The sequence below is a fragment of the Micrasema longulum genome, unplaced genomic scaffold, assembly GCF_059751315.1.
Source record: "Micrasema longulum isolate JH-2025_06_02 unplaced genomic scaffold, ASM5975131v1 h1tg000932l, whole genome shotgun sequence".
Classification (NCBI taxonomy): Eukaryota; Metazoa; Arthropoda; class Insecta; order Trichoptera; family Brachycentridae; genus Micrasema; species Micrasema longulum.
This window is the reverse complement of record NW_028278123.1, coordinates 48359-75365: the sequence shown is the minus strand read 5'-3', so window position 1 is coordinate 75365 and position 27007 is coordinate 48359. Positions and strand designations below refer to the sequence as shown.

Genomic DNA, 27007 nt, shown 5'->3' with positions numbered 1-27007 from the left:
TGTTTTCATTAATTTATAAACTACAAGCAATTTTGTTTTTTACATCGAATTTACAAATAAACATTCCCGAAGTTTATTCACGGTATGGCAAAAGTCGCATACTCCTCATACTAACGTTTTTCCTAACTCAGTAGTTACCATATCTTTGATATTTATCATTTTATATAATTTTAAGAGACAGAAAGATATTTTAAATGCTACTAATAAAAAAAGCTTCGTTTGTCAGTCCCAAGTCATGAAAGGAAAATGTTCCTATTTTATTATTAAAAAAATATTCCAAATGTTTTCTTTAACAAAATGCTCATGTTATTCTATTCTCGATAATCTCAATACAGATCTTATATACTCGTATATATATTGGAACTGAGTTTTATAAAATATAATCTAGAATGGAATTATATAAAGGTTAAACTGCATAAAAATGTTTTGCCAAAACATGTATACATTACAAATATTAACCACAATATCCATTTTGACTTAAATGCAAGAATATAAGGCATTCATTATTGTTAATGTGTACAATATTTATAAAAAATAACTATATTTTTTAAGGATATGCAACTATGTGTTTAAGTTATGTTTATTTTCAAAAGTCCAAATATTTAGAAAAAGAAGGCACGATAATGTGTTTTAAAGGCTGCTTTATCGTGTTTCACGTAATTGGTCAAAAATTTTAACTTTTCATCCACAGAATATTTCACGCAACACATGGAGTTCCGAATTGGCAATGTTTATGGGTTTTATTTTCAAATTCTTTCTTGACCATTTGTAGATAGCTTTTTTTGATTCCATGAGGAAAATCATCTCATAAAAAAGCTAAACGTCAGAAGGATCCACTGACTGAGCTTGACCTGTGAAATAATAAAATCTTAAGAACAAATATAAAAAATAAAACCTTACGCTTACCAATATTTACTAATGAATCCTAAAATATTGTTGTATTCATTTATTAGAACTTCAAGTACTAAAATATACGAAATATATCTTCCAGCCATCCAAAAAAACAGAATGGTCAGGAAAAGACGAAACACACACATTATATTATATTTACTGTGTTTTTGAAACGAACCCAATAAGGCAGTTCAGTGCTACAGGAAATTATTTTATTGACAAAAATGTTTTCTTGCATGCGGTAAAAATTAGAGCAATTGTGCGGTGAAGTATCTCGAAAAGGTCAGTATAATTTTTTTTATAAAAATAAACTATTTTGAACTAAGTTGGAATTTCATTCGAATCAAACAATGATGGAGTGTTGTGGTAGATTTCTGGTTTCTGTGAAGCTAACTTACCAATCAGCAGAGCCCACAGACTAGAACTTATGACCAAAAATATATTTTTATTTTTTTCGACTTTGCTCGCTAGTCAGATAATACAAATAACTTTTTTTAAACCACTGAACTCCCTTATCGTTAAAGGCAAGCTAAGAAAATCTTCATTATACTTTAATTTTGTGTGTTTTGCCAAAGATAATTTCAAAAGTAATTATAATGTACTGTTTATTGTTTCAGAATTTACTTAGTGGAATAACATTTGAAATATATTTATGCACTGTATTTTTACGCCACACACGACTAATATCGATTAGAACACAAGTTCTACATCGCTTTATATTTACACGTGATGATCGATAACTCTGAATACCCAAGTTGTGTTCTGAAAAATAATATTAAATTCGTGTGTGGCGTAAAAATATGAAGTGATTTATTCATCTAGGTACTTATGTAGCCACTGACGTATCTATAATAAATAGACACGTTTCTCCTAAACTAGCTACATCTAAATAGGTGCGAAGGTTTTCACGGTCACTGTTATCAATATGTTTCTTTTTGGGTGATACCGTGTGTGTTGGATTTGTTCGGACGTTTTAGCTACCATTGCAGGAGCCAATTTCAGGGTAAACTTAGTGTTTTGTAGAAAAAAGTATGTGTTTAAGTACTAGTAATTTGTACCGTGTCGCAGTCAGCAGTAGGCACATTTCTATTCATTTTTGTAGTATGTAGTGCTGGGAACCATGTTGAGTTTAACGTCAGCCCGTCGTCTTTGTTTATATTATTTGGGTGTCTAATAAGGGTGTTAATACACAGACAACAGACAAATGTCTAATATGGGTGTAAATAAAATACACAGACACCCAAATAAAATTAACGCCGACTGCGACACGGTACAAATTACTAGTACTTTAACACATACTTTTTTTCTACAAACACTCAGTTTACCCTGAAGATGGCTCCTGCAATGGTAGCCGAAACGACGGAACAAATCCAACACACACGGTATCACCCAAAAAAGAAACATATTTTTAGCTACATCAAAATATATCAAATATTTCGTTGCTCTCATCAGTTTTTAAAATAAAGAGATAGCGTATACACAATATATGCAATTTTTCATGTAAAAAAGAGATATACATATTTTTTATTGTAACTCGTTACCGATACGTAGAAAAATGTGTGCTTAAAAATATAATGAATTGTCTACTTATTTCAAATACACAATTGTATTTAAGAGTGAAACTCTATATAGAGATATATTTTTATCGATTTCCCACCATTATAGTGATCGGAGTGGTCATCTTCTTCTCCACTGGCGGTACTCGGCCTGCCGCTGCTGCTCCCACCCTCCCCCATGGCCCGGTACACCTCCGCCCTGGTCTCCAACACCTCCCGTACGATATCTATACAAAAAGTGAAGTTGGAAATCAATGTTTTTTTTTTCCTTTCCTTTTTATTCACGTTATAAGTTATGCAGCGAGTTCTCGTGTAAGCTCCACGAATGCCCATTTCCGAGAACCCGCTCTCCGTAATAAATTAGAACGAGTTATATTTGTACAACGTTAAAAAAAGTGTATCATACAATACCACGTAAATTCAACCAAACAAAGTAAAGACAGTGCAGACAGTTTTTCCTCTTCACACTTTCGTTTTTAGGGCTAGTTGCGCCGAAAACAATACCACTTTATTTCTGCAATTCGCCCTGCATAATTAGTCGAAAATATTTTTTAAATTTTGATACATATTATTTAACTAAATATTTCAATTTCGGGGAACGTTTCCAACTAGGTAAATAAGTAACTATTAAAAAATTGAAATCAGCTTGTGGCAGAGCGGAGTTCGAACCTCGAACCTGTTCTGTCGTTTGTTGTTTCATTCAACTTTTCAACCGGTAACAAATTATGTATTTTAGGTCCTTTAGATTTTTAGAAAAATAATCTAAAAGCCCCCTTGAGTCCTGAAAACATACTTTGAGCATCTACAAATATTTGTAAACATAATGCGGATTTAATATTTGACACTGATAATATGTCCCAGGCGGAGGAATTATTTATTTTTATAAGGAAATAATTGTTTATGTGGAGTTTTAAAGTGATTAAATAAACCAGCCAATATTATGTTTGTGCCTAAACCCTCATAGACGAAAATATTTCTGTTGAAACATATAACTAAAAAAATATTTTCATTTATTTATTTGTTCCGAAAAACGTGTTCATTTTGACAACCGCCTGGTTAAAACTGACACATATTTTTTGTACAAATATAACTGCCAAATTATATCACAACTCTGTTATGATACATACTTTTGTGCATCAAATAAGCGTAAACCTATTTTTACATATTTATAATATATTTAAAAAAAAAAAAAGAAATTATGGTTTTGAAATATTGCACCTAGGAATACCGTTTTCTGAAGGCATAGGGAACTCAGTGACGTCTTATTTTCCTTAGTTGTATAATATATATATATATATTATAATCTTAATACGTGATGGCCTCACCTGCCAATACATCCCTGCTGGTAATCATACTCTCCACTTCTTGTGCAACTTCACTGATTAGCCACGGCATAAAGTTCTCATCCACTCCTGAAAATAGTCATTTCAAATTTAAATAATTTTATTTTAAATACATTTAAGTATACCGAGCTAAGAAAATGAGAAAAAATGTAATTACTCGTTCGTGTTAAAATAATTTATGATGAAATCTGATCCAAATTATTGTAAAAAAAAACCCATAAATTTTCTAACCTTTACTATATCCATTATTCTGTTTAATGTTTGTTTAAATAGTCACATGTTATTTTATATCGATTTTAAAATCCTTGAATATTTTCCCCATTTACGTAAAAAATTGAACACGCGTTCTCTTTAGATTTATGAAAATGCTTCTTTTAAATGATATAACGAAAAATTCTAAAGCTCTCCAAGTTTATTGAAGCGTCTCCCGTGATGTAATGGCTAAGACGCTTGCCTATGCATGGGACGTTCCAGGTTCGATTCTATGTGATATCTCAAACTTGGGTGTCATACGCTGTAATTAAACCTTCTGTCCTGTTAAAATACAACAAAAAAAAGAAAAGCTCATAAAAACATGAATAACAATAAAATTTGACGTCATTGAAATGTTTAAATATGTAGGTACATACTTATTTTTTAAACCGTAGCGTGCTTGTAATAAATGTGACTTAACAGAGGTAGTCTTAAAAACCCTTGAAATTTAATTAGGTTAAGCAAAAGCTTGTCCAGAGGTAATGTAAAATTCAAAACATTTTTAAGTAAATGGGTTGTGTTTTTTTACTGCTTCGAACAACTTGACGTTGTAATGTCCGCTTGAATGCACCAAAACAATATATAATTCAGCGATACGCAAGTACATTGGTAATGGGTAGTGGAACTGTTAAGCCAAGCTTATCGATTAAGAGCTGACGGCTATTATTATTATTAGCCACTACTTCCTGAATTATCGCCGCTAGGCATCACTCCCCGCGGACGTGAACAGTCGTTACCTCTGATCCAACATACCCCATAATATGCGAATAAATCAAATGCTATCCTTCGGGTGGATCAACCACAACTCTTGATAACGATAATGGATTACTCGCGCGACACCGACAGCCGGAAGACCAATATTTTAACTGCGTCACATAGTTACCTACACTTTACGTAGATACTCATTATGGCAACTGAATGCAAATAAGAAATCGATAACCTAGATAAAAATCACCATACTAATTTGCACTTGGCAAAATTCCCAAATAAATAACTCGACGCGACGTCCATCCGTCTCCAACATTCCAAACTGATGTTTTAAAGACTTAGTTTGCGTTCGACACTAAATAGTTATTTAATCGGTTCACTCCTTACAAATATATTTGAAAATCGCTCTCGGCAAAACCAATAAAAAATAATAGATTGTATTTTTGTATCGCTTTAAAATGTTCTTCATATTACTATATTCAGTACTAAGAAAAAAAATCAAGTAAACATCCTTGCAGTACTCTTAATTGTACCAACAGTTAACGTATTTTTTAGCGTATTAATTTAGGCATGATTATTTATATTCATAACACTTAGAAATAATAGTTTTTTTATAGTAAATTTTACTTCTTTTTCCTAGCGTACATATTTTTAAAATTTTCTACATGCCAGCAGTTACGCCCGCAGTATACCCTGTTTGCCTTAATATTGGTCAAATAACCATGCATACACCTGTTTTGATATTTTGTATTTATAACCATTTTTGTATGTCCACCAATAACTTATTGTAAATACAAGCTTGAGAAATTGAGTTTTAAAAAAAAAACTCTAAAAAAAATTATAGTAATCCCAATATACAAAAACAAAGATAACGAGGGACTTACCAACTATCGTCCAATTTATATTTTATTAAATACTGCCAAAAATTGTGAAAAAGTAGTTAAAAAACAACTGCTAATTTATCTCAAAGCAAATAACATAACAAGTATGGCTTTAGAGAAAATATAAGGACTCGAGATGCCATAGCTCAATTAACGTCAATAATATATGATTTATTGAACAAGGGTAATAAGGCACTTGCTATATTTGTGGATTTAAGAAAAGCTTTTGACAGTGTATCGCACTTCAGACTGATAAACAGGCTGAACTTTTATGGGATAAGTGGAACGGTTCTTGTTTGGTTAGTAGAATTCTTAAAAAAACAGAATCCAGTACACTAGGATAAATAAAACATTTAGCGATTCAGCTTCCTCCTGCTTTGGCATCCTTTAAGGTACTATTCAAGGTCTAATACTATTTATAATATATGTTAACTAATGTTCAATTTACCACTTAAGGGCGAAGTCATTTCATGCGCCGATGATACTGTGATAATTTTCAATGAAAAAAATTGGAATCATATGAATAATGTGGCCAATATCGACTTAAAATTTTTTAAAGCGTGGTTGGATCAAAGTTACATGACAATGAATTCAGAAAAATACCATTTACCTTGCATTTACATTAAACAATACAAATAGACCTATAATCTCATAGACCATACAAACTGTCCTTCTCAATTTGTTACTCTGACCGAATAATCTAAAATAAAATACGAGTATCTGGAGAACAAATAGATTCGATGTGCAAAAGACTAAGAAAATTATCCCACATATTTTTAATAAAGTGTATTTTTTTGTTAATAGTATTGTTGTTTTTTATGAGAGTTGTTATATATTGTAAACAAACAAATAAAAACATATGTAAAAATTGCGTATTTAGTATAAAATATTGCAAATCAAAATATATGATTCTGTATTCTCCTATAACCAAAGGTACCTAATTAGAACTACATACCCTTTAATAAAATCATAAAGAAAACAGCCAACGAAAGCGAACTTATATTAATGGTAATGATCCTCGGTGACGTAATAAGAAAAATACTTGACCCACGCACGGATGGTTTCGGGTTCGATTCCCGATGAGAATATAAACATTAAATCTGATTTTTTTCTATCCCGGGTGTTCTGTGCTGTAATTAATCACTGTAACTGGGCCTCCTGGCCTGTTGTAATATAAAAAAATATATGCTGAAGTCTCGTTTTACACGGTTTCGAAATAACACGGTCCAAAAATTGCTTTCAAAGAAATGGTTCAGAATTCTGACTGCTGTTTAAATATTTATGTTAATTTGTAAAAAGAGAAAAAAAAATTTAAACAAAAACATGTTAAATATATATATGTGTAATGTGTACGTATGACAATATTTTAGATTTTCATAATATTTACTATCATTTTATTTTTTTATGTTTGCTTATTTTTTTAAAAAGGTTTATTATTTAATTTTCAATTTTCGTTATATTTTATATTTAAAATTGTTGTGAACCCCTGAGCTCATAGCACGAGACAGTTTGTATTCTAGAGTACACATGAGCGTTCGAAATATGTTTCCTCAACCTGTGGCCAATTGGCATATGTTTGATAGAACGGACTTAAGTCTGTTTCGAGCGTTCACCGGCTACTTAAAATGCTTATATGCACGCCAAGGTACTGCACAAATAGATCTGGAAAGGCGATGGTATAACCTTTCACCGGTTAGTAATGTTTTTATCTTAACCAATGCTTGTTTAAAATAGCTATTTTAATGTTAAAAAACGTTTTATTAATATGTTACCAGCTGTCTCCTGTCTCAGTCCTGCTCAGTTAGTCAGACGTATAGTAAAACGATAAACAAAGGTGACGCGTATGTGGAAGGGAGCGACATACTGAACAGAACATAAAGTAGACCGATGTTAACAGTCCGCGCTTTTTACTGTACTACTTGTTTTGCTTGTCAAAGTCGACGTAATATGACGTGACGATACTTGCTTCCTTTGCTTTGAGGACGACTTTTCAGTTCGGATTTGTTTGGAATGTTATCTCTTTATATTATATCTCAATGTTTGTATAAGGACATTCAATATTCATCGCAACAATACCAACAAATTAAGAATTTATGATTTTGATCATTTCTAATTTACTGCGTTATGTTTTTTTTTTTATTACCCTAAGAATTTTAAGTGTAATCGTAAAATATTATAATTTATGTATAAATATATTATTTCTGTATTATTTTATAATTTTGTAATAGAACACTGTTACGTTTAAATGTATTTATGTTTATGTTTATGGAAGGCATTTTTGTCATGTACACCAATAAAATAAATTAATAAAACACGTGTTTAGTATTACATGCCGTGTAACACAAAAAAATCTCATTAAATTAAGTAGCTTGGCTTAAATTCGTCTTCAAATGCCCAAAGGTAAAAAAATGAGATTTCCAGTGTCCCACCGTTCACAATTATTTAAATAATAATTACACATCGACTGTTCGGCTGTTGCTTACGAGCGGTAAAATAAAATAGTTCTATATCATGTTTAAAAATGAAATTTACTGTTGTATGAATTCTGATGACATAGTTCAAACCAAAAGTTGGTCAAATTCTGGAATCAACCACCAGTCACGACGGAATGCCCCTTACCTTTTTTTCGCGGTTAAAAGATGTTCCAATGTACAAATACGGTACATTCAGTTTCTACTTTGATCTGTCCTAACCTGGTTCTCGGTCCGGTTGCAGGTAGCCCTGATCCTGCAGCACCCTCAGTACTGAGGGCAGCAAGGCGGGTAGGTGAGCTCGCACGAGTGTCGCTGCCGCCGCCCGCTGTGCAGCGTCGCGAGCCACCTCTTCGCCTAGAGTCGCTTCTTCGATTCGTCGCTCCTGGATAAAATATCCCGTATGTACATATGTCCATCCTTATCGATTAAATACATCCCCCAATTCCATTAATCTAAATCAAAGTCTGTTATTGTTTATACATGTCATACTAAATAACTTACGAAACAAAGCTCAACAAAGCTTGGCAGTAGGTCCTTGGAAAATATTGGCCATTCTGAATATAATAAACTGCCTGATGAGCTAAGACACGAAAAACTGAATAAAAAATCCAGAACTGTCGCAATTAAAAAACATTTCTTAAGTCTTTTTGATAGTGATTATTATTAATGTAGTTTATATAAGATGGTGTTTTATGTTTCTTATACCATAATGTTTTCTTTTTATTTCGGATGTTTTAATTTGTATGATACTATGTATTGTCAAAAAAAATATTTTTCTTATGTACGGTCCCAAATAAGTTTCTTTAATAACTCCTGGGAGTGTAATATGTAATTTTTGCATTATATGTTTTATTAATAATAAAAATATTTATTTTTTTTAAAATTACTATGACATGCATGATTGAAGTTTTAGTCGTCGCGTCGGGGCTGATCTTGACCAGAACACGATAAGAAGAAAATAATTCCCCATTCCAGTTTTGAAGCGAGTCAGTAAGATTATTCATTCTTCTTCGGTTAGTTTCTATTGAGTATCGTTAACAGCAACAAAAAACCGTTTCGTCCACAACACCGACTCAGAGTCAAAAAATGTTTGAATGCTATGACGATTATTTACGAGTACGTATCTAGTAAGGATCCAGGCCAATAATTAGCGTGTAGCTATATCCATATTATTATTTTTTTTTAATTTACGTATTAAATCTATTCTAACACGAGTTCAATTCTGTTCCTAAATTTTAGATTAGATTATCTTTAGATAGCCGGAAAATAAAGTCTACTCGAGGAAAATGTACATTGACACGGTCAATAAATAATCGTACACTCTTCTTTCTTAAATATGAGATCCACATCCCGTCAATACGTGTTTAGCGTTTAATTCCCCCACCAACTTACACCGACTTTCTCACAAAAATCACAATTCGTTACCTTCTGTTTGTGCATACGCACTAGGTGCCGCTGGTGGTGGGTGGCGCTGGCGGCGGCCGCGGCGCGTTTCTCCGCCGCTGCGGCCGCGGTCCGTCGCGCCGCGGCGAGTTCCTCCTCTTCCAAAACTTCTATCAGCGCCTGTTCTAGAGTCTTTCCCACCAGCACCTCCAACAAGGGCTCCACCTCTTCATCGAAGTCGAACAGCTAAAATGCAAGTTGAGATTGATGATGAAAATGTGAGTTGGGGCTTACTCTTCTTCTTATTATTCTTACCCCACCCTCAGGGCACTGCATTGGTACAGCGTATCTTGATCATTCGTTACGTGAAAGCGAGATAATTACGTTTCAGATACCTCGTCTAGACTCGAAATAACAGATTTGAGCTAAGAGAGTTATTCATTTATAATTTTTTATTTTAGAAGTAAAAGAAAAGAAAATAAAATTTGGGATTTACATAGTTGGGTATGTGAAGAGACAGAGAATGGGGGGTGAATCTGACTCCACACTTTTCCAAGAAAGCAATGCATCAGGTTTTCCCAATGGACCAGTACATTCCTTGTTGCTTACTTCAGCTTGCTATGGCTAAGCTCAAGACCAGACATCCCAAAGAAAACGGTCCTTCTCCGAGCTCCGTTCAATTGAAGGGGAAATTTGAATAAAAAGACGGGAACTTCAAATTTCTTTACTTTCTTTTCTTTCTTACAAATTTATTGTTAAAAATAATTATAATGATCTACGACTAGATACCAACAGTCTGTTCTTGATCAATGTCGATATAAAATGTTATAATATTAAAAGTTATCGTTATTTCTTAAGACATTGTTGGCGATTTAAGTATCACTATAAAATTACAGTGAACTTCAACAAATCATGTTCACTAACAAACTGGAATGTTTCCGATTTACCAATGTTTGTCAGTATTTTCTACTCGAATTTTAAACTTTACATATTTGCATATTTCTTTCGTTTATTTCCTTTTGTGGTACTTATCGTGTTACTGTCAAAATATATATTGCTAGTTTTTAGTAGAAAATTCCAAATGACAATGCTAATGACCATCGATAAACCTTCCCAGTTCTAATGGTAAAATCAAATAGTCCCTTGTGTTAGTTAGGTAAAATAATTTGTATTTACCTGTTAGTATAATTAATTATAATAACTTTAATAATATTAAAAGAATTTGATCAAGCTAGTCAATTTTAAAAAAAAAGTTTTTTTAAACTTATTTGTGCATGTTGTGTTCACATATAATTGATGAACAATATCTAAACATAAAAAAATCGTGATTATTTTACCAATGTCCTATGTGTTGTTTATTAAACAATACACAAACGTGAACCGTAATAAATAAAATGCCAGGGACTATAAAACATTGCAGTGAAAACCAACTTTTACAATTAATATTTAATTTGACCTTATCGGAAATTTTACCAGACCTCAGTTTAGTAGAAAAAAATGTGTCTTATGTACAAATGGAAACGCCGGAGAACCTAACATATTATTGACCTAGTTGGATATAAAAATCGGAAAAATAAATATTGTTTTCTTGTGATCATACTTTTATAGACATGTCGATACTCGGCCTTGTGCATATCATCACCCTAACTTGTAAAACTCGTAAATCCACAAATGGTTAAAAATTATACTTCGGCGTTTTCTGTTAGGACTTATTATATTTGTGTAAAACCTGTTTATCCGAACAGTGTTGCATTATTTCATTTTTTTTTACATAAAAAAAAACTTCGCTACTGAAGTTAAAACTGTTTAGGATTTACGAGTTTTACAAGGCCGTTTCAAGGCCGAGAGTTTCCTTAGGCCGACCCTTAACGCATTACATTGTATGACGAAAAGGGATGTAAATATTTCTCACGGTTAAAAAATATAAATCGCTAAATATGACATAATGGATATATCCTTTGAGGGATTTCATCATGATAGAACCTCATCTGACGCGGATGTTTTTTTCTTAGATATGTAAGTTAAGACCTATTCAATAAAGGTGGCAACTTTAATACTCAAAAATAAACAAAAAACGGAGTCAGGAAGTCAACGGAAAATTTCTGGAATTAAATTTTGTTTTATGATGTAAGTACATGAACATTAACTAGCACAAAAAAATGGCACACGCCTAACAGAGAATCACATACACAAGCCAATCACAGGTTATAAATCCTACCCCCATTGGTAAATTCCTTTGCTCTAGATATTCATATTCCCTTTTCAATTGAAATACATTTGTTCGCCATGTCGTTAAAGGTCAGCGTGTTAATTGGTGTGATTCTCAGAATGGTTAATATTCAAAGTTTTTTTTTAAATGAAGATGATTTTACACTGCAATATTTCGTAGTCTCTAGACTGGCACCTGAAGCGTAAAATCGATCACTTCGCGTCTCTTAAAAAAAGATCGAGATGCATAAGATATATGCCCCGCCCCCATAAGAAAAATAAAGTCATAATGCATCCCCCCTCCATCGCCAAACTTCGTCACCGTCCTCTAATTTAGATTGTAGGTACCCGTTGCCCTTTCCACCATTGGGTGCGGATAAGCGAACAGTGATGATAATTTAAATGCACTTGTGACGCGTCGGCCTCGTAGTGCAATGGTCGGCGCGTTTGCCTACCATGCGAGAGGTCTCGGGTTCGAATCCCGACATGGTTGAAATGAATTATTATTTAAAAGGGTGTTTTCACACTTGAATATTTCATAGTCCCTGGACTTGTACCTGAAGCGAAAGACTGATGACAAAAATGATCGCTGCGATTAATGTACCATAGCAGTGGCCTATGCACCATTTGGTGTGGAATGGGAGTGATCTTAATGTGACTTGCGTGTAAAATGGCACTTTCTTATGGTATTATGCATAAGCGAAAACGCAATAAGTCATAACAAAACTTTATAATTTGTAAAAAAAAAATGCACGAAAGAAAGGCTATTTTTTTTTTTACAAAAAACTTTTTTATTGTTATTGATAGATCAATTTAGCAATGTAGCTTATAATAAGCTTAATATCGTTTAGTCAAATTACACTAAACCTTGAAAAAAATGGCTACCTGGAAACCGGAAATCTATCGTAACACATAAACAAAACAACGCGATAATTGATTCACAAGAACCTGTGACGTGGTACAAGTAAACAATTTTTATTTTTTTTCGTGCATTTTCGGGAATTTCTCCGTTTAAAAATTAACATAATTGAGTGCTTTAAAGTTTATCGCTTGAAGAATATATTTTTCATATCCAATTTCCCGTAGCACTGAACTTTCTCATTCTGCAATAAATTTTAAAACAAACAAATGATTGTTTAATCATAAAAATATGTAGTATAAATGTGATTATAAAATTTCACTTCTTGTGAAAAATACGAGATGTTGGTCTAAAGCATTTACTAAAATAAATATGTAGGCTGTTGAACATCGATATAATGTACAGTAAGTAAAGATAAAATACATAAAAAATGTGGCCAAGGAAATTTATGTCTTCCGATATTGACTGCCCTCAATACATGCCCCAGACAAATGCTCCCAATCCCAAGCCATTGAGAAAATTGATTTCTTGTGATCAATCTATTGACTTTAATAATTCATTAAAATAACGTCAATATAATCAATACTTGTGGCATTATAAACATGTTCCAATTTTACAAAATAGTTCAACTTTTTATCTGTCATTTTTGTACTTTTTAAATGGATGTCAATCGAATCAAATTAACAAATGGTTTCGCACCGTGTAGAACCAAAAGAAAGCTTTCGAATTTACATTATGAATTTCATACATTTCAGTGTGTGTAAAATAGTCAGCGCATAATTTGATCCGTTTATTTTATTGACCTTGCAAAGCTTTAACTTACTTCCTTATGATCTCATTACTTATTTAAAAATCACAAGTAATGACAGCACTGAGTATCTACGAGTATTTCATGTAATCTTACTGAGATTATTTCATATGAATAATATGTCTGCCTCGTAGTTTAATTATTACCTTCTCGGGTACAATTCCTGAGATGATTGATATGAAACATTTACTCAAAAAAAATATTTGCATTGCAGTATTTCATAGTTACTGGACTGGCACCTGAAGCGTAATACTGAACACCTCACCTTCGTGCAACAATAAATCGATCGAACCTTTTGAAATAATTTAATCTTTGGAGAATATCAGGCAGGTTTTCAGGTTTTGTCCGTCAAATTCATCTGAGGAACTACAGACCTACTGGAAATTCGATACAAAGAATCTTTTCTTGCGCGCGGTAAAAATTTGAGCATTCGATCGTACAGCAAAGTTTCTTGAAAAAATTACGAAAAAAATAACTAAAAATATTTTAATAAAAACGACCTACTTTGAACGACGTCACTAGTTCACATGATTCAACCAGAGAGAGAGAAAGAGAGAGATAAGAGAGCTGTGAAAGATATCCAGTTTACTTACCGTCAACGGACTAATCGGCAGAACTGACCATGAATAAGCGGAAAAGAACGTCTGAGGTCACATGCGGAGTAATTTTAGAAATACATAACTTAAAAAAGTAATAACGCTGATAATACGATATATAAAAAATAAATAAAAAATAAATTATCTGAGTTTAATAGTCTATTAACAAATAAAATATAAAATAAAAAACCGCCGAACTTCCTCATTATATAACGATTTTAAACAAGCCACAGACCGGAAGAATTTGTACGAAATGCTCTTACCGTTACGTATCCCGCCTAAACTAATAAAGCTGATGAAAGCAACAATGACCAACACAAGAAGCCAAGTCAAGGTAGAAGGGGAACTCGATTACTCGGAGACTGAAGCAAAAGGATAGCCTGGCCTATTCTCTTAAACTTAGTGCTGGAGCATGTCATCCGCAGAACATTAATTGATACTGGCTCCCTCATATGTTTCAAGAGTAGTCAGATCGGAAGATTCTTAACAACTATCAAGGAAATCTTCAACCCTCTGGAAATCGTTGTATGCGAGGTGAGCTTAAGAATCAATGAAGGCAAAACAAAGTTTATGATTCAAAGCCGAAACCCGTCCGACAGAGCGCAGTTAGTGTGCAGTTAACAGATAATTACTGTTATTCATATTTAAAGCTTTAACTTTGTAGTCAAACATTTTACTAAATGTTATTAAATATTTGTTTACAACCACTTAAAGACTTGTCTATGTCTACCGGTTTCGAGACGTACCAGTCTCTTCGTTAATAATAGTAAATTATTTTTTAAGAATAAAGATTAATATAGTTTATCAAATAATTCAGGTGCTACCAATTCAAATGCATTTCTTGTCCTTCAGTTTATGTTAGAAGAATATCAAAAAATGTTGATATTCGTGTTAAAGAACACATGACAATAATTCACAGTTCACAATAACAATTTCTCGGAATTCGTAGGAAAACGAAGTTTACTTTATATAAGACCATCTAAAGAACTGTATTGGCGTACAGATGAAAGGCACTGACGCTAACAGTAAGGACCGCTGACATTTTTGAAAGGAGAGTTCTTCGTCGAATCTGTGGTCCCGTAAAAGTGGAGAAGACTAGCGCATTATGCAAAATGTCGAATTGAATAGCATTTCTTGAGCCCCTATCTCAACACACATCAAACTGCTCAGGGGGTTGAGATGGGCTGCACGTGTAGTACAGAGAATGCCGAATGCCCGAGTTCCCAAGAGAATCATGACTGGACATCCAGGAGGTAAAAGGAGTGGAAGAATGACGTAAAAAAAGATGCGACACAGCTTTTACAATTATAAAACGGCTGCTGAGAACAGGCGGAGTTGGAGGCTAAAATTGAAAGAGGTCATGGTTCGATTTGGACAGTAGAGTCATCGTAGAAGAAGAATAACAAGAAATTTTATTATCTATTATGTTATAAGTATGGAGATATCGGTAAGTAAAATACATGAAGGGCCGTTTACATGCGGACACTCCGAAACGTGCCCAAGGCAGGGGCGGATCGTCAAAATAAGCGACTATGCACAGCTTACCATTATATTTGACTTTCGATAATAATGTTTAATAGTATATATGATTATGCAAAAATCAATAAAATAATTGGTTTTTATTATCAATTACCACCACCGCTTATATCTTCCTACATCTATGATGTGCGCCCAGCGCCCAGCCCGTTCTCCGTGACTAGCCGATTAGCGTAGCTTATTACTCCATACAAAAAGGTACACTATATTTTACATATTTAACCTAAGTCAGCTTTTTTAGTACTAAAACACGCTTGCAGACTACAAATATTATTTGAAGATTCTCTATTTGGAAACTAGTATTTCGAATATTATTTTCGGACTATTTTTCTTTGATAGGATACCGTTGACATATTATGTATCGTATATGACATGTGGCGTTCGCGGTGGCCGTTTTTGGTTCAGTGTTGACAGTTAGGTACTGCAGAATGTCATTGTGGTATTTGATAATAAACTTATGTACAAGTATTGTACTAAAATAGTGTAGAATAAAGCTACGTACGTATATCGCGTGGTTAAAAATAATTGTTGTTTGAGTTGATTTTCACAGAATCACAGAAAAAATATCATTTTTTAAATAATTATATTACTTACATATTATGTACTTATAAGTAGGTACAAATTAATATATATTTATTGTAGATTGCCTATAAAATAAATCACGGCTCGCCACGGGGCTAAGGGTCAACGGAGTGGGCACATTCACGAAATAAAAATTATATTTTTTCAAGAATACATCTGTATAATAATAATAAAATTAAGGTCTGAAATTTCTAATACTTCATATAATAACTAAGAAAAGAAGAAATGTAAATTTTGTAACTTTTTATATATTTGTATTTATTTTTTGTTAGATTCTTATCAATAAAATGAAAACTTTTTTTAAAATACAGGAGGTTATCTTATACAAATCACATTTTTGTAAGTTAATTCATATCCGTGTTTTAATACTCAAGAAAAAATATGTGTGTAAGTCAGGATAAATAAATAAAAATAGTTTGTACTGAACGACCCATGTGTTGAATCAAACACTTATAAATAATTAATATGCTATTACGTTATGTAGAAAATAGTTATAGATTAAAATCATACAAACTTACGTCTCCAGGTAAGATTTGTGTTGCCACGTCGTATCCAATCTTGGCAGGTATAAATTTAGGAGTGCTGGGTCGTTCTACGAGCATGTCTGTCTGTACTCCAACGTCAAACTCCTCTCCCTTGTCAAATAACTGCACAAAATATTTCAATAATATAATTAGATACAGTCCATCGTTATATTATGCACGGTTCTATCGTAGTGTCATCAGGGGTGGTTTTCTGGATCTTCTCTACCCCTAGAGAGTGATTAATTTGAAGAATTTCATTCTTTTAAAGTAACCAGACTTTGATTCACATAATGATGATGATCAAACTGCTGCAAAAACAGAAATGAAATTAATACAGTTTGGTCAATCCAACTAAATTAAGTGTTTTGGGTAATGCTTAATGTTCTAAATGAAAGTTATCATGTTTGATTTCACGTGTTCATATTTTTGACGTTAAATAATCTCTGTGGCCTGATATTTTAGTAAAAGAATACTTAAGGTACTTAAATAAATAAAAAATCTGAATTCGCAAACCATCTGACATTATTTATAATTTTTGCAAAGATACTGGCTCTTTATATTGAAAATATAATATTAAAATTAGGCAAGTTGAAAATCTAAGAAATTACAAACGCGATTTATACTGAGAAAAAAAAACAAATAAAAATATTTACTTTAGTCCACTCCTGTCTAGTTTTAAAGGTCATATTCACCTCACCCCACACTGTCCACATTGACAAGAACAACATGACAAAAGACCTGACTTATTAGCTTCATATGTTCCGATGTTATATTTAATAATCACTGTTAAAATACAATAGGATAAGATTCATTAGTTAAGTATATCTTGATAAAAAAAACTTATGTTGCTTAGAAACCGGTCGGTAGAAAAAAAAGTGGTCAAAAACAAAATTGTTTTAACAAATTACAACAGGGATGGAGAATACCTTAAATAAGGGAATATGGAAGTCTAGGCATTTACAGGGCTTATGACCTGTCATTGGCTGGATTAAGTGGCCACTTTACACACTTTTTGCCATTTTGCCTATGTTTTTTTGCCCATTTTGAAAATTGTTTTATATTAATTTTATTATTTAGAAAACTCAATAATCTATTTCAATTGATCGAAAAAATCATCCTCGTAGGTAGCTTTAATCTATGAAGAATCCAAATATGGCTTTGTTCTAATTTGGAATTCTTCTAACGCCAAGCGACTGGAAATAACCGTTTTCTGTTTTTATTTTAATTCCGAAATTATTTTTTTCAATACACGTTATTTAGCAGCAATACTTTACGAAAATGTTAGTTTAGAAGGTCAGACAAATAAATATAATTTTAGACCCCGTAGTAAAAATCTCTATTAAGGCCAAATAATTATTTCAAGGCTCGCGTTCAGTGGCGTGTTAAAAGAAAATCGACCAGAAACTTAAAAACCGGAATACCGGAATCGGAATTTACCAAGAAATTCCTTTATTCCGGGAGTGTTTTTATGATATGTATTTTTTTTTAATCGTGGGAAGAAATGAGAAATGTATTTAAAAAAACTACATCCATTAACCTATTAATACACATAGACATGCCCTGAGCAAACGCTCAGTCATGCCCAAAGCGTATTTAGTCATTCTTCTGCCACCAGCCAGGCTTGACGTTTAGAATCGAAACCAAAATGCTTGCTTGTGATGAAAGCACGAAAAAACCTTTCGGATAAACATTGTACAAATAATTTCGTAATTTTTCATTGGTATATATTTGTTCAAGGGTGATTGACAAAACTCAAAACAATAATTATTCAAATATAAATAAATTTCTTTGAAAACGTCAAACTACGCTTACTGGCGCAATTGTGAAGCTCTTCTTATTTACATGGATGCATGATAAGAATACGTTTTAAAAATTTAATAAAGGTGAGTTAATATTATTTTTGCATTCCCGAAATCCAGCGAAAAGAAATAAATGTGTCGAAATTATAAGGAATTTAAAGAAAGAATCTGATTGGGAATGCAGCTCAGGTATAAATAAACAAACATAGTAACTATGGGTACGTTTTCATGTCACTACTTTGCTCCATAGGGCGCTTGTCTGTGTTAATATGTCAATGGTTACATCAAATTAATTACATTTAGCTTTACACGGCATCGTCTATTTTTTTTGCTGTTGGACAAACTCCGTGTGTTTATGAGACATCAGTCATATGGGTTACGTTTTACGTACCATCGTTCCTTCATATTCACTCATAAATGATTCTGCAGATTAATCCTTCATAAATAAATTACCTCCTCTAGGTAGGGCTCCGTTTGTACAGCCTTGTAGGGAAAGTTTTCCGGGGGCGCAGTGGAGCGGGGGACTCTCCTTCGGGCGAGGGCACGGCGCCGAGCCTCCGCGGCCCCATCCCCGCCAGCTCCGGGCCCTATGCTGCCGAAACTCTAAACGACGAAACCAAAATGATTTTTTAATGGAAGTCTTCATTCGAAATATAATCATTTTATTCAAGAAAAAATCGATATGGCGATGATCGAACCAGCGTGTTATTTTTATAGAAGAGTGATGTGATAATCTATGTTTGAACAGTCGAACAAAATATTTTGATCATTGGACTATGGTTCAGATCACAAAACAGTTAGTAATTATTCGTTCTGTGGTTCAGTTAAATATAATAGTTGAACGTTATGTTGGCGTGTGAAGGAGATATAGGAACACATCTATGCATATTTCTGATGATATTTTATTTCATTTTTTTTATTTTTAGGAAACAGAAGCTAATATTAGGTAATAGAAGATGATTTAGCGAGAAGAGCATCGCATCCACTAAGTTATTTTATTTTTAAATTATTCCATTAAGAAATGTAAAGCTTTCTGTAACTCGTTTAATTCTAAAGAAAATACATAAAAATGTAATATTCTAAACGATAGAAGTAGTTTAAAAAAATTATTCGCATTGCGCGAGGGCTATTTTAGGTATACAATGAAATATCAACAAATTTAGTGCCAAAAATTTGTATTAATTAGTACCTTCTGTGGAGTTGCTGTTGTCATTTTTTAAATGTTTATTGTCCTACTTTTTACTTGTATATTGTTTTTATAGCTTTTATAAAAAATGCCTTATTCTTACCATATTACTTCCCCGTAAACCTCTCTTATCTCCATGGCTGTGTGGCATAGGGGGACATCCGCTGCAAAGAGAAAAATATAACTATTATTAATATTTTTTAATAATGCTTATAAATATCATAATTTACCAAATTCCATCCTCTCCCTTCATTTTCACTACTGCAGTCTCTCATTTTATTTTACATCCACAGCCCCCTCACATACTTAAGAAATTGAATTTCCTTTAGAAATAAAATCAAATAGCACATATTTTTCGCAGTCTCGATCCTAGGGATCGATTTACAGCAAAGAGCTACATCTCGACCTTCTCTGCGCTCTATTATCTGCAACCCTTTTAGCTCAACATATGAGGCGGAGATCAAGTCCTCGCACTCTTGTTCCAAATATTCCTGTCGGCGTCGGGGGCGGCCTCTGTGATTCGTCCCCCCAGCCGTTCCCTCTATTATGTTATGCAGGAGACCCTCATGGCGCATGATGTGGCCGATTCATTGGGCTCGCCCAAAGGGGATGGTTTTAATTAGGTGCCTCCCTTCTTCGATTTTACTGAGAACCTCGTCATTAGTAATGTGGCCACTCCAGGAAATTTCTAATGTTCTTCTGAAGCACCACATCTCAAAGGCCTCTGATCTTTTTACAGCCGTACATCAATGTGCTCCATGCATATGTCTTGGCAAGTTGCTTGCTGAGCTTTCGGTCTATGTTGTTTGACTCAAATATCTTTGATTTTTTATTAAACGCAAACCTTGCTTAATATACGGTTGTCGACATTTATTTTTGTTCTACCATCCCCAGGTAAACCAAGGTACACAAACTCTTTCCCGTTCTTCAACGTTGCTCATTACATTACTACATTAATTTGCTGCTCATTACGGCCATTATAACTTTAGTTTTGTTTCTGTTTATTGTCATGTTGTATTCAATATTAAATACATTCTCCGTGGCTGTCAAGAGCATCTGTGAGTTCTTCTTCACTTTTAGCAATCAGAGCGATGTCATCAGCAAACCTTAACATATCTTTATTTTGTTCGTGTATTACACCCTCTTTATGACCCATTTTTTCTGATTTCTTTGAATTTAACTGAAAATAACTTCCTAGATGAACAAAAGTGTCACTCGACGTCAAAGATTACCTTATGTTTCCTATATATTATAATCAAAGAGCTCCTGATTATACCTATTGAAGTAGGCATTTGAATTAACTAATTTTATATCCGCCGAATTTTGTAGGTATTTCTCATTGAGAAAAAAATATAATAGGTGGCATTTTCGAATTTATCTTAAATCAGTTTGTATTATTACAATAGCTACGTAGATAATATTATTGATTATGAACACACCCGGGGTTGAGAATAATTTGGTTGACCTCCAAAAAATAATAACAGTGGGGTAAGGTGGGGGAACAGTGTACCAAAAAAGTTTTAATTAATTTCAGAAAAATCTGCAATTATTTAATAAACACCTTTCTTACAGTCAATAATTAATTTATTCTTTAGCTTGGCTTTACTAAAAAGAAGCGACAGTAAACATCATTAAAATAATAATACACGTGATTTTCTAAAGTCACTTGTTAAGCTAGGGTTTCCTAGGACAGCGATGTCCGTGGTATGAATCATAAACGTATATAATGCTGGCTGATGCAGCAAACTTCCGTCGTCATCACCAAAGTTCTTTCGAAACGAACCAAATTTTTACCGGACACGGAGCTATGAGAAGTTACCCATATAGATTTAAATTAAGGAATGATTACTATTGTCCGTGCGATGATATTTCTTCACTGACTATCGAACATCTGTTATTTCAGTGCCCATTTTTCAGTTAACAACGTCATAATCTTGACGCAGAATGCAGGAAAGATTGAATATCCTTAATAGATACCCACACTGTCGTTAAAAGAAGTTATCGCGCACCATTGTTCTTGGACTTTGCAACAATGGTGATTGGACTCATAAAGGTAATAAACCAAAATCAGTGATTGAACAACCCATTTCCAAGCCAAACAATAACGATTTTTCTCGAGTATCTTAGCCTTGTACATGACAGGTAAGGTACAGGGGTCCAAATATATATTTTAACGTATATATAAATTTCATTCACATGTTTTTATATTTTGACAAGAGCTACTGCAAGTACTTTAAATGTCTGATTGAAATATCACATTTAAGCGTTTTTCCCGCCACTCCCCCTTAAATGGTGAAGAAAATATTCAATAGCGCCAACGAGACAAGTTATGAAAATATTTATTTTATTAGCACATTTATATCAAATCCCTCGCAAATAAGTGGGACTAAACAAAATAATACGAACAATATTTATACAAACGTAATTAATATTATTTGTTTTCAGTTTTAATTTTATCTGCAGTTTTAATTAACTTTTATTGATTTATTGAGTTTCGCCTCATCAATTGCTGTCATGATGTATTATTATTTATTCAGTCCATAAATATATTTTAGGACTATGCCATAAACATTTGTGGTGATTCTGCGGATAAACTTTAAATATTTAAATACTACTTGAAGCATCCAAACAAGAAATAAATCAATTGCATACTTGAGGTAAATTCACAAATATATGAGTATGCGAGAAGCACCGAAAAACATGTTTATTATCTGCACAAATTTGAAACGCTTTAAGGGACAAAGTTCAAATTATTCACCAGAGATAAATAATGTTATAAAAAATCATATTTCTCGTTGTTATCCATACTAATACCCAATTATAAATGCGAAATTGTGTTTGTTTGTGTTTCTTTCACGTCTGAAAGGACCGACCAATTGGCATTTTCTTTCGTATAGAGATAGCCGGCGAGATAAGAAGTCAAAAATTGTATTTATTTTTTATCCCGAATTTCAAATAAAGAATACAATGAAAAAAAAGATATGTCAACAATGAGCAACATCATCTGAGAATTAGTATGCGGCTCAGAGTAATACTGCGTGAACCTATAGAGAAGCCCTATCACTATGTTTCATAAAACGCAAGCGATGTTGGTTTATTGGTTAGCAACCAATTGGTGGCCATTTTGTTTTATTTGCCAACATTAACATAACAGTTCGATCGGATGCTTTCGTAGCTGTGCTTGGCTTTGTTTGTAAATAACTTGGATATTTACGTTATAATAAATAAAAATCGACGTGGTTAATCGAAATGGTGAATTGCAGTATGTTTGGTTGCAGCAGTAGGAGCGTCAAATGTGTTAAAGGAGACAGTTTTCAGAGGTTATTGATTTCGAATATTTGCCCATTATTTTCATTTATTTTTGGCATTTATTGTTCCGACACGTGTATTATGTTGCTTAAAAACTTTCCTTATATCAACATATTTACTCCAAATACTATTTTTTCTCAATTTAGGGGATAAATTTGTGAATTAAAGTATGTTTACTGTTGATAATGACAGTTGATTATGGGCAATATGTCAGGACCGCACTAGGTATCCATATAAAGTTTGAGTTTTTTCAAATTTTACTCGAAATGAGTAATGTTAACTTTGAAATCGCATCTAAAATGACGTGTCCAAATTTCAGGCCGCTACGACTCGCCGTTTCGGAGATGTGACGGACAAACAAACAAACTCAACACAGGACTTAATCTCAATAAATGTAACATAAGTATATTGTGAATAAAATAAATAAATAAATGAAAAAATAAACACACACATGTATTTTCAGTTTTATAAAATAAATAAAGGCGAATTATAGAAAAATAAATTGGAATAACCTTGCAATAATAAATACACAGGTACATATTTAAAAGTATTTACAATGAAAATTAATATTTATTTGGCAATTCTCGACCCGAGTACGGCTCATTGTTTTGCTGCGAACTGTAGCTAACTTAATACCCAATAGTAGAATGGTTTTCCCACGTTTGGGCTCCTCTATAGCTTGGCGCATTATTACTCTGAGGTAGGCGGTAAGGCGGGATGTCAAAAAGAACCAATTTGAAATAAGTTCTTTAAATTTGTATATTTAATTAGCTTTTTCTATGGTTAGTTTGGTTTGCTTTTCGTTTTGATTTTGCTGTAGGATTTTGGCTTTGTGAACAGAATAACGATGCTACGTCACTATAAACTAACGGGGCGTATTTCTTTCATGGCGATAGTTGGAAGACCAAGCTACTGTCAATCCCGATAATCATTCCATGGGGAAAATTCTTATTGAATGACAAAAACTCTTATTGATAAACGACACAACTAATTAATTACCTAAATAATCTCTCCCTCATACCACGCGAGTGATGCCACGGGTAAAAACTAGTAATTATATACCTAAATACTATTTTTTTAAATGCATCAAAATGTAGGTACCTATTTGTAAACCTTGGTATTAATTGATGTATTATTGAAAACAAGACGTTTTTCAACAAAATGCACCCTTTGTCCCATAGCCGCACCCGATTGTGCATAGGGCACTACATTGGAACACCAAATGCAGCGTACCTCGATCAAATATTACATAAAGGTAAGGTGATCAGGCTTACGCTTCAGGTAACAGTCCAGTTACAGTGAAATATTGCAGAATGAAACCAATTTTTCTTATTTATTTATTGGAATAGCCAATGGAAAAAAAAGAACCCGCCTAACCGCGAAACCGGCTTGTCGACAGATAAACAAATATTTCGCGTCAACCCTGCCAGGAATCGAACCAGGACTTCAAGCAAGGGCTAGCTGTTCCTAGATATTGAAATAAATATGGCAAAAGGACATTGCAATACAGTATACCTAAAATATTTAACATGTTACTAAACAATATTAAAAATACTGAGTTATATACAGGAGTGAGACGTTTGCTCAAATTATGGTTATTAGAAAAAAAAAATGTATTAGTGATAGTTTTTAATTTTTAATAATGTAATATGTAATGTTTTTCAAGTAAAATTATTGTTAATGTAGGTTAAGTGTAAATAATCGATGTAATTTATAAGAACCTGCTGACGAGTTGTATGTATGCAACTCAGCAGGACTTTAATTTAAGACTATTTTGTAAATATTTTTGAAAAATAAATAAAAAGCATGGCGGGTGAATTCGCCAACTACACTAAAACGCTGACTTATCCCAACTCGATTTCGTTTTTCAGGATTTTTACCTGAGAGAAGCCATCGAGTCGAAAAAACTCTTCCAGGGAGCTGGCTAATACAGTTTAGTACAGTTCTTATACCTTTTGAAACTGCGCAAGGAAATAGGAAGAGTAATCCTAACCCGCCAGGAGATTCGGAATGCAATACTAGGTACCGCATTATAACAATCTAAATCGATATAAATGTAAAATAACGACGGATGGTTTCGTGTTATAATAATAACCGTTAAATAATAATCGACTTAAGTAAATATTATTTAGTAGGTAATTACATAGATACATACTATTCCTTTTAAAACATATGGATACCTACGCTATATCGCGTGACCTAGAACTATTACACCCCGTTAGCGTTATTCTAAATAATATTCACGTCTTCTATTTTAGATCATCCCTAGCTACCTCCTTCGCTTCCCTCGCTAGCGACAGTCATACCAAAAGACCAAATAACAATAATTACCTACCATTTTTTAAAAATACAACTTTTTGCTTCGTTAAATTTAAATGAACATTAGTGAGATCTTACCCGGGGGCGATCCCGGCAGTCCCGGCTGCCAGGGAGACGAGGGCTGTCAGGGCCCGGGCTGCGCCCCCCAGTCCGGGTCTGGCGGGAGCCGGCGGGGGCGCGACTACCTTGGGCCTGCTGGAGTACGAGTACAGCATGGGGGAGCCCCTCGCGCGCCTCCGCCCCACGCGGTCGCCAGGGAGCTCTCCAGATACCCCTCGAGCCCCAGCAGACTGGCGATCTCCGGCGGCGGGGGCAGAAACTGGCCCTTCTTTACAGTTGTTATAAACAGCGGACGGTTGTTCACTATACTCTCGTGAGACAACGCCGTTTTCCGACTCGATCCGAGTTTCGTCATCTCTGGTAGTTTTAGATCGTATCCTCTACTGGTAGACCGCTCAGATCTATTATCTAAATTGTTTCCTTCTTCGCTCGACTGTTTCATTTCCAAGTTGACTATATTCGGTTGCAAAACACTCACGTTAGGGTTGGACCGACTGATTTTTTTCGTATTCGGGGGAACGGACCTTATTTCGATTTTCGGTACTGCTTTGGAACGTTCCCTGGTGCGCCTCGATATTCGCTCGGCGATGATCTCTTTCTCTTTTAAACGTCGAAGTTTTAAATCTAAGTTTCTCGAGAATCGAGGATCCAGAATCGTCTGCGAAGGAGCTAGAAGTTCCATGGTTTTAAGGCGCTTCCTCCCCTGGTTCGAGGGTTCATCCAGGATATTATCGGATTCCCGAACTACGTCAGCGTTCATCCGCTGTTGTGTCGAGCGCGCGCTGTGTTCTTCATTTTGTGATTTTCTCTGTATCGGTTTGACGATATTCACGTTTCTGTACTTGGGCGCCACTTCAACTTGCAGAGTGTGTCCGAAAGACATTCGTCCGGCGTCGGTCGGACCGTCAGACAGTGACGGGAGATGATCCTTATTGATGACCGCGAAGGATTCAAACGGCTCTAACAAATCATCCGAAGGTGCCGTAGATATCGAAGGCATATCGTCGCGCTCGTGTGTTCTGATTTCTACTCTTTAAATAAATTTTCGAAAAGGTATTCGGCAAAAATCATTCACATAACACGCTCGATGAGCCCATGTGCCTTCGATCTTCTAAAGTGTTGTTTTGTATTGCAGGTATGAAGCAGTAGTAGTTCCGAGGTATGAAATGATCGAGACTTGTATTAGTTTGGATAAGGAAACTTGAATCGTGGATTATTAATGATATGAACAGTAAGTGGTGTGCAGCGTGGACGCGAGAATCGATAGGCGGCGCAAACGAGCGGCTGCGGGCGGCCGCCTCGCGCTGCCCACTGGCCACTGCACCGGCCGCTGGTGACCAGCGCCCCCCGCCCGCGCCCCCACCTGACCGCCGGCCGGCGCGGCGCAGGCGCCTCCAGTTTCCGGACGAGGATGACGTCAAGGAAACCGCCACTTTACATACCCTCACCGTTCTCTCCTAACTTACAATAGTCTAAGTGAGTGACCAGAGTGGTGCCTTTGACCTCCAGAAGACTCCGCTGCCAGGAAACTGCGCCGAACGCCAATTTATATTCTATTGATTATTTATCAACTTCTAAAGGGTCCGAAAAATCTAACACGTTTTGCTCAATATTTTTTTTTAAAAAGTGTAAATATGAATTAAAAGAAATAAACATTTATTTTAATGTATTAAGAAACAAAAAAAAACACATAAATACCTAATAAATAAATGATAAGTAACGAATAATTTGCT

General features: G+C 34.2%; 1 protein-coding gene and 1 long non-coding RNA gene across 3 annotated transcripts; one reads left to right on the top strand and one right to left on the bottom strand.

The window, feature by feature from the left end:
- Positions 1 to 737: 737 nt before the first annotated feature.
- Positions 738 to 26373, bottom strand: Rsph3 (Radial spoke head protein 3). The gene is given in 10 exon segments (XM_088231926.1): positions 738 to 851; positions 2549 to 2674; positions 3773 to 3859; positions 8325 to 8487; positions 9531 to 9734; positions 16596 to 16724; positions 18854 to 19003; positions 19690 to 19750; positions 25293 to 25420; positions 25423 to 26373. Coding segments are annotated over 10 exon segments (1935 nt in total). The 5' UTR covers positions 26275 to 26373; the 3' UTR covers positions 738 to 816.
- On the top strand, positions 9639 to 26954 carry LOC148278069 (uncharacterized). 2 transcript variants are annotated; one of them, XR_015823294.1, is made up of 2 exons: positions 9639 to 9766; positions 26410 to 26954. It is a non-coding gene; the product is annotated as an uncharacterized LOC148278069 (long non-coding RNA). The 2 variants fall into 2 exon arrangements; XR_015823295.1 differs by lacking the exon at positions 9639 to 9766 and adding an exon at positions 24774 to 24917.
- Positions 26955 to 27007: the final 53 nt, after the last annotated feature.